This window comes from Phoxinus phoxinus (assembly GCF_949152265.1).
Source record: "Phoxinus phoxinus genome assembly, chromosome: 4".
Classification (NCBI taxonomy): Eukaryota; Metazoa; Chordata; class Actinopteri; order Cypriniformes; family Leuciscidae; genus Phoxinus; species Phoxinus phoxinus.
This window is the reverse complement of record NC_136879.1, coordinates 15,303,707-15,312,811: the sequence shown is the minus strand read 5'-3', so window position 1 is coordinate 15,312,811 and position 9,105 is coordinate 15,303,707. Positions and strand designations below refer to the sequence as shown.

Genomic DNA, 9,105 nt, shown 5'->3' with positions numbered 1-9,105 from the left:
GATAGGACTCTCAAAGACAACTAAAGGACTATGGTAATCTGCCAGAGATGACGACATCAACGACGCATTGATCACAGGTTAATCTAATCACCAGTTGCATTGTTTACCTCAGCTCTCCATTCCTGAGACCAAGGTGTGAATGACCATGGACTGCCTAGGGCCACCAAACCGGTTCTGGCTAGAGCACAGTAAGAACAAAGATAGGCGCAAAGAGAAATACAATCTCTATTCAAACATTGGCTTAAAACCACAACAATGGACAGGGAAATGAAAGCTTTAGTGTAAGTTCTGCAAGGAAGACTCAATCATTACGTCCCTTATATTGTGTTGTGTCAGCCGTAAGTACCAGCCTTTTATACTACAAGTATTATAACATGATTGGTTAGATGGGAAGGTACAAACAATTACCTCCATCCTCCCCGTCACCACCAGGATGGTCCCTTCTCCTCCATCCTCCCCACCACCACCAGGATGGTCACTTCCCATACCTCCCGGGGGGTCGGCTGCGCCCCTGCCTTCGTCTTTAGGCAGGAAATGCAGATTCCGCTACCCTCGGATTGCGTGCTACGGACGGGGCCTACGCCAAAGAACTTTATAAATATTTGCTTTCTGGGCTGTTAATAAACATATGCTTTTGTTATATCATTTTATCTCAGAGTCTTTCTGGTAGAACTGTAAGGAAGATGTCCTATACGTCTCCTTATTCATCCAGGGAATTGTGCACACATAGTGAAAACTATATCTGGAATAACAGCCTATATAATCTCACCCACTGACACAGAAATGGACATCTGGGTAATACCTCAACCAATGTACATCAAGTTTGGATTCTACAAATTCAGAACACTGCCACAAGGGCTTTGAGAAAGTTTTGGAAAATAAATAAAGCATTACCAAGGTTCTAAAGACACTGTTTTATTTAACTGTGTATTTTGGGACAATGCAACAAGCTCCATAGGATGGAAAGGTGGGACGTGATGGGTGGACACTTGCTACAACCCAATCACACCACTACAGTAGGAAGGCGGGAAATAGTAATCTCCCCCGAATGTTAAAACGGCAGTGTCTGCCAACACTTGTGGGTAGGGCCTGTGACTTTAGTGACGTCACTAAAGCCGCATTCTGAAAACAGGTCGTTGGGAGACACTGCTTATGATTTATGGGGATTAATAAAAAAGGAGTGAGTGGATTTTTACCACTATTGGGTGGTTGTGTACACACACTGCCAACACACATTTATGTCCAAACAGCATGCAAAAGTGAATTTTGCATAATTGTCTTCAGACTGTGAATAATAGCTCAGTAACCGTAGGAAACCCTGTCATGAGCTGGGTTTGTTCTCTCTCTGTCTGTCTCTCTCTCTCTTTCTCACTATTTCTCTCTCGCTTTGGTCCTGTCTATTTTCCCACCTGTTCATCGTTGCAATTAGCGTCCGCGCTGCTTCTCTGTTACACCTGTTCTCACTTAGTCTCATTACTTTCTCTCTACTTCTAGCGTTTGTTCCCCTTGTTCTTTGTCAGATTATTTCGTGTGTACGTGAGTCATGTCTGTGTTATGTTATCAGCATAAGGATTTATATTTTATTATCCTGTCTAGTCTAGAGAAGTTGTGCTCGTCTTGTGTGCTTCATCTGCCCTGTGATCCTGCTGCTGGTGGTCTGCTTCAGTCTACTTTCTGCGGCTTTGTGGCTTCTTCAAGGACTGTGTTTCTGCCACCTGTGTTACCAGGTCTGCTATCTTTAACCTGGACAGAAGTCTTCCATTTTGCTAATCTCTAGTGATGGCAAAATGAGGCTTCCTGAACCAATGAGACCTCGCAGCCCATTGCTTCACCAAAAGGTTCATTACTCGAAGCTTCATTCATTATTGCTCACTAGTGACACCTAGCTACTGTGCAAAGAAATAGCAGACCAATAAATTAATACTGAATCAATGACCTGAGCAGACATTTTTCCATTGCCTGGGTATCAAATAAAATATGTTTCTCTCTCTGTCTGAATTTACTTGTGCATGGACAACTGTCACACACAGTTCATTAATTATTCAGTAATTGTTTGGATAGTGACAGTAGGAACAACAAAAGTGAGACTGTGTTGAGTGCAGTGCTTATGGTGGAGGGAGTGTAATAATGCAAATTGCAACAGAAAAGTGTGGGGTGGGAAATGTTAAGAATTGTTTCTGGTGTGTTTTGTGCATTGACGTGTTACTAGATTTAGTGCAGTGTTGTACTTATGGGATTATGGATTTAGAGGAACAAACTGCAACACTGCAGTTTGTGGTGGGTGAAGGAAGGATCACACATTATTTTTATTGAGGAACATAATTTTTTCAAGTGTGTTGGGGCTTAGACGATTCCTCTTCTTGGACAGAACCTCTCCAGCCTTGGAAAAGATCCTTTCGCATGGAACAGAGGATGCGGGGGAACATAAAAATGTCAGTGCCAGCTGGTATAAATGAGGATACAGATGTTTATGTTGAGCCCAATATACTAGTGGATCCTCAGATCTTGTGAGATTCACTTCGGATAAATATCAGTCCACTTCTACAGTAGCATCTGCTGTTGCACTTGAGCTCATTCTACTGTGATCCACCGTGCTATCCAGCAGATGCCAAAGGTCACCTAATAATAGTGGTAAAAAGAAAAAACTCAATTAACAATGGTTCACAGTAATAATCACTAATGTGAACATTCACGCAACAAAGACATATAGGCTACTACTTACTGTTTGAAGATTGAACAGCTTTTGAAGAGGCTGGCAGCTGACCTGGGGGTGTGTTGGTGGAAGCAGAATGGAGACCAGAACTTCTGATCACAGTAGCGCATTCCGATTTTAATCTTGATATAGCTTCTTGCAGTTTCCCTTGACTCAAGAATCCCAGTTTTTTAAATCTGGGATCCAATAATGTGGGTATGGTCATCACACTTATTGATTCCAAATGAACTGCGTGTTCCCTGACCCTCCGTCCAAGGCTGTCACCCAGCTGCCTTGTTAAGTTGGACTTAAGGCCTTCTAGCTTACTCATTACAGCACGATTAAGCATTTTCATCAAAGGTATCACTTTGGAGGCAGACACCCTTTTCTCTCCTGAAAGCTCTACTGTAGCCTGGCGGAAAGCGGCAAGAACATCTAAAGCATCCTGGACTGCCTCATACTCCAGGGCTGTTGGAGGGGTAATGTCGGTCTTTAGAGAGGCCAGGGATGCCCCCACTGGCTCTCTCAGCTGATACAGATGTTCCAGCATGTTGTAAGTGCTGTTCCAGCGAGTGTCCACTTCAATGATCATTTTCAGAACTGGTCTCCCCATCTGCTCCTGTACTTGGGCCAGTCTCTCTTTTGCTGTAGTGCTGGTTCGGAAATAGGTCACAAGTGTCCTACATTTGGATCGAATGTCATTGAAGCTACTAATGTCATCAAAAGATTTCCTCACAATATGGTTTAGAGCATGTGCAATGCATATCGCATGCCTAACATTCAATGATAGTACACATGCTATCATGTTGGCTGCATGCAGCATCAGTTACCAGGCACTTCACTTTATCCTTTATGCCCCACTCCTCCATGAGCTTGATATGTCCAGTATCCAAGTTCTCAGCAGTATGGCTCTTAGGGAAATGCTCTACACCTAGTAAAATATTGCAGAGCTTGTCATTGTCATCTATAAAACGGCAAGTTACTGCAAGGAAGGCATCCATGTTTAACGATGTCCGCATGTCAGAGGTAAGGCTTATAGCCGCAACTTTCTGCAACTGCTCTCTGGCCTTCTCCTTAGCCTCCTTGTATTTATGCTCAACCATGGCCTTCAAACCCTGTGGATAAAAATAAATGTAGATAATCTTACTTTTAACTTCTTAAATAATGATGAATCACTTTATTAATCACATACCTTTCGAGTTGGGACAACATAAGTGGGATCCAACACATGCAGAAGCTCCCTAAATCCATCTTCATCCACAATGGAAAAGGGTTGGGAGTCCTTGATGACCATGTACACCAGGGCCTCATTTACCACTTCTTTTTTGGAATCTATAATAAAATAAAATGTAGGTGTATTGTAGGAACCTAAAATATTATTTAGATAATGTTTATTATTATTATTATTATTAATTACTTTGACTACTGTGTGGATTGTTAGTAGTCTGTACATGCTCCTGCAGTGCTCGATAATGCCTGAGCATGGAGGAGGTGTTATTGCTGTATGTCAGCTCCTTTAGGCACAGCAAACATTTCACCTAGAAACATAATCAAATAGACATGAAATATAATACAGCCTTATAGTGAGTATTATTATTATTTTTTATTATTATTATTATTATTATTATTATATCAAAACAGTAAAACAATAATAATACACATACCTTATTGTGACCCACCATTTAAAAAAACTCCCAGACAGGGGAGGATTTCCTCTTTCTTGCTGGCTCCATTACAAGGAAAAAGGAAGAGGTCACAAAAAGCAAACAAATCAAAAAGGGCAATGCAAATCAAAAGGCAGTCCAGTCCAAATCCAAAAAACCAAAGCAATCCAAATAATTTTATCTAATTAATTTAACAATACTATAATATACCTACTATAATTAATAATAACAATATACTATAACTAATCTAACCTGATATAATCTAATAATATACAGCCCTAACACAATAACGATGACGACACAACTATCTAACTGTAACTCTGACTCTCTGACTCTACTAACACTGATTCAACTACTCCTAACAACACCCACAAGGTGGCGCGAGTTTCGAACCCCCTTTATCCGGAAACGACACTCAGAACGAACCGAGGCCTCGTTTGTCATCAGTCACGTGATTTTCACGTTAACAACACAAGCCTCGAATCGCGGCTTCATCTGGCACGGCCCTTTTTTCTCGACGCAAGCTCCGGCGTCTCGGTTCAAATGTCACATCACTACTAATCTCTGCAAAGTTCATCATCTTTGAGTTATTACAAGTTTTGTGTCATTGCTCGAACATGCTGCCTTTGTTTCTTCATTAAAGAACTATTGCAAGAACTTGCCTTTGCACTTGGATCCTCTGTTTCCGCTGACAAACCCATGGCAACATTGGGAACGGAGAGGTTACGTCCCGTCGCCACGTATTTGGGGATCCCAAAATGCGTAATGTCGAACGTGACCGACTGAAAGGGAACTTTTTGTTCTTTACAACGTCTAAACTGAATAATTTCAGATACAGTTCTGTATGGAATCTTCTTGTGTGTGGTCCTAAGCAGTGTTCCATGTGAGTCTCGTATTGGTGATTCTCAATCCATTCCTGGAGGAGCTCCTCATAATAGGCATTATAACTATTCTCTTGATTTTTGAATAGACAAGAATTGAGCATCTTTAAAATATTATGCAATATGGTATTTGGTAATGCATTATTTCGATGGTCCACTTTAGACATTCTACTAACTAAAAGTAACTTTGTAACTACATGTCAACTAACTCTCATTAGAGTATTAGTACACTGTTAGTAGACTGTTAGGTTAGGTGTTAGAGTTCGGGTATGTAGAATAAGCTGACAGGTAATTGCACAGTCAGTAGAATGTCTGTTAGGGGACCATCAAAAGATATTAGATATAGCAGATGTTAGGTAGACCATTAACTAATACTCTAATGACTGTTAGTTGACATGTAGTTGCAAAGTTACTAGTTAGTCAAACATCTGAAGTGAACTATCAAAATAAAGTGTTACCAGGTTTTTTTCTTGGGTTGTAGATTTTAAACTTTGTTTAGCTGTATTCAGTCAAGAAGTAATAGGAAAAAGGTTGTCTACAAAAAAAATTAGCAAATCATTTCCTTATGTCAGTTGCCTTTGACAATATCCGTGTACAGGAATACCGACAATATAAAAGCTTTTCATGGATTTTGTTTACTGGATTACATACGATAGTTACATATGGTAGCTAGTGTCTGGCCCTGGTAATCATTTCTGCAGAAAAATTATTTATTGTAGGTCAACAAAGTTTATTACATATAGCTATATGCACATTAATATATTTTACTTACTGGTTGTTTTACTACTAATAAACTGATATAAGGTTAATGTGATGAAACTGACTGATTAATAAGGATTTGGAATATTTCATGAAATGTAACATGTTCATTGCCAGAGTGTGTATTCCTTCAAACAAGGAACATGTTGTTATTTTTTGACAACCAAGTTATGGTATGTCTGGTAATAATAAATAATAATAATAATAATAAGTTTGTTGTTGTTGTTTTTTTCTTTCTGGCAATCACAAAAACTATTATAAAACATTATTTCCTGCTCTAAAATATTGGATCTTAAGTAAGTGGTCAAAGAAACTGTAAAACAGATAAAAGATGTGCTCACACACAAATTGCAATCAGTATTGATGTACCAAATTACAAACTATTGGCAGAATAATTGTTTATTGTGAAATTGTATTATTATAAAGTTTATTTTTTTATTTTTGACTTTTAAAATATTTATGCACCCATTTTTAAAGAAGCAATAGGCCAGCCAAAGCTGTGCAGTACAGAAATGTTACTGTGGTTAAGGGGAGTTTAGGCTCGTCACTTCATCTCTTGTGGCTTACTAACTGTTTGTATTGCTCTTTTTTATTACAAAACAATGATTTCCATAAAATAATTATTTAAAACAATGAATTTTATTTCAGAACATTTAGATTGCAAACATTCTAAAAGAAGAAAAACATATGGTCTTTTGAATTCCTGAGATATTTCTACTTATTTCTTGAAAAACATTCTCATAACTTGCTGGCGTACTGTTGTCAGATTTAGTCCATAAATGAGGGGGTTTAAAATGGGTGGTATTAGTAAGAATTCCAAGGCCATGAAATTACGCACACCTTGAGGCACTTTCTTTGAGCCATAGCGACTGTACAGCACATCAAACAGCAAAGCAACAGTCACATTGATCAATGAAAGCAGATGTGGCACACATGTTTGCATGAATTTGTGTCTGACCTCTATTGACTTTATGCACTTTCTAATCAACTGAAAATAGGAGCAATATATCAATACACCATGTCCAACGTATAGAAGAATAACAGTGAACCCAAACACATTATTTACTGTCGTAGAAAAACAAGAAAGTTTTGCAACTGCCCAAATCTCACAATATAGCTTTTCAATAGTAGAGCCACATAATGTGAGTCTAGATAATAATACAATTAAAACAGACATGCAAAAAAATGGGGCCAGCCAGCAGAAAAGGATACATTTAAAAACCCTCTGATTGGTCATTATTGAATGATACTGAAGTGGTCTACATATTGCCACATATCTGTCATATGCCATCACTGTTAATGTTGAAATGTCACACAAGGCAAATGAATAAATGACAAAAATCTGCATCAGACATCCAGCGTAAGAAATCATGTGATCTTCAGCTAATAAATCATACAAGAATTTAGGGTAAAATCCAGAAGTGCCATAAAGTGCATTTATACACAAATTACATATAAACACATACATCGGCTCATGAAATTTCTTATATGAAATTATAGTAAAAATGATAGTTACATTACAAAATACCATTAGGGGATAAAACAGTGCAGTGAGGGAAAAAAACACAAATCTGTTTTCCATTGTTTCATTAAGTCCAGAGAGTGTAAACACTAAGACAATGGATTCATTATCCAGTGGTGGCTGCATCTGGAATGATATGCAATTATTATGCAGTCGTTATTATTATTACATTATTGAAGAAAAAAAAGCGTTAGTCTTAATGACATGAATATGAAAAAGCAATCAATTTACACAGTTATTGGAGTATGTTATAATTTTTTTTAAAGACATTAGTTTAGCTGTATTGTATTTGTGGACATGAAATATCGAAATATTTAACAGTAGCATACATCGTTGTTGTTGTTGTTTTTCAGTTACAATGGCAGTTGAACTTACCATGTTATCGGTAAGCATGTTTCCAGTTGTGTTTTGTAATGGTTTGATTTGGTTTGCTATATATGGACACTGGTCTCATGCTAATTGCCTTGACCACAAACATTGAAAACAGTTTTAACAAGCTCTCAAAAGACTAATTTTCTCTTAAGTTAAAATAACTGCCAATGTCAATCTATGCCCTCGGGTAGAATTCTACTTTTGAAAACTTCTACGTCCAACCATATTCTTAACAATGAATCAGGTCCAACGCTATACATATGAAACCAGTAATATACCATTAAATCATTTTTAATTTTTCCTTTATGTTGTTAGACAGAACTTTCTTACAAAATGGATTTAGAATAATGTGCACTAATCAAATAATTGTAAACATCACTGGACAGCAGAGAACATGTAAGACTTGATAGGCTGTTTTGGTTTAGTTCCATTGTGTTTTGGTTACTTTTTTCCCTCTTTTCGTTTGCCTGTGTTCCCTAGTTAGTAACCTTGGTTGTTAATTAGTTCTGTGCACCTGGTTTTGTTCAGTTGATTACTCTCCTGTGTTATAAGCATGGTTATTTCCTGAGCCTTTTCACTGAGATGTGTTCCTGGAATTTACTATTAAAGACTCCTTTTGTTATCCTTTGTGATTGTGCGCTTACTACAACTGTTACGATGGTGAGGAAGTACGAACCCAATCGCAGACAGTAGTCAGGGCAACACGATTTATTAAACAAATAACGGGGAAAACAAAGCCCACGAGGGGGCAAAACATAGACAGAACAACTAACTAGACTGTGACAGATAACTACAAGAAAACAAACAATTAATACAGGCAATAGCGCAACAGGACAACAGCTCTTCACAAGATACTCACAGTGTGACAAAGGAATGACAAGGATTAACAATGAACCGACACAGGACAGCAAACACAAGGGGATTAAATAGGGAGACTAATGATAACAAAACAGGTGAGACAGGTAAAGCAATAATGACTAAACGAGGATAACATGCAGGTGACACAGGTAAAGCAATAATGACAAAACGAGGCTAACAAGGAGGGCGGGGCTAGATGACGAGACAACAAGCACATGGCCCAACAAGGCCATGTGTTTGCACATAAAACATGGGTCTGTCATGATCCTGCCACAAGAATTAAAGAAAGACAAGGACTAGATGGCAGAATCATGACAGAACCCCCACCTTAAGGAGCGGCTTCCAGACGCTCCTCAA

General features: G+C 38.3%; 1 protein-coding gene across 1 annotated transcript; it reads right to left on the bottom strand.

Annotated features, from left to right (window-relative positions):
* Positions 1 to 6,714: 6,714 nt before the first annotated feature.
* On the bottom strand, positions 6,715 to 7,644 carry LOC306997471 (olfactory receptor 52L1-like; the record flags this gene model as incomplete). Its single annotated transcript, XM_079610775.1, has 1 exon — positions 6,715 to 7,644. One exon carries the CDS (start codon positions 7,642 to 7,644, stop codon positions 6,715 to 6,717), a length of 930 nt encoding a protein of 309 aa, XP_079466901.1.
* Between the last annotated feature and the right edge of the window lie 1,461 nt (positions 7,645 to 9,105).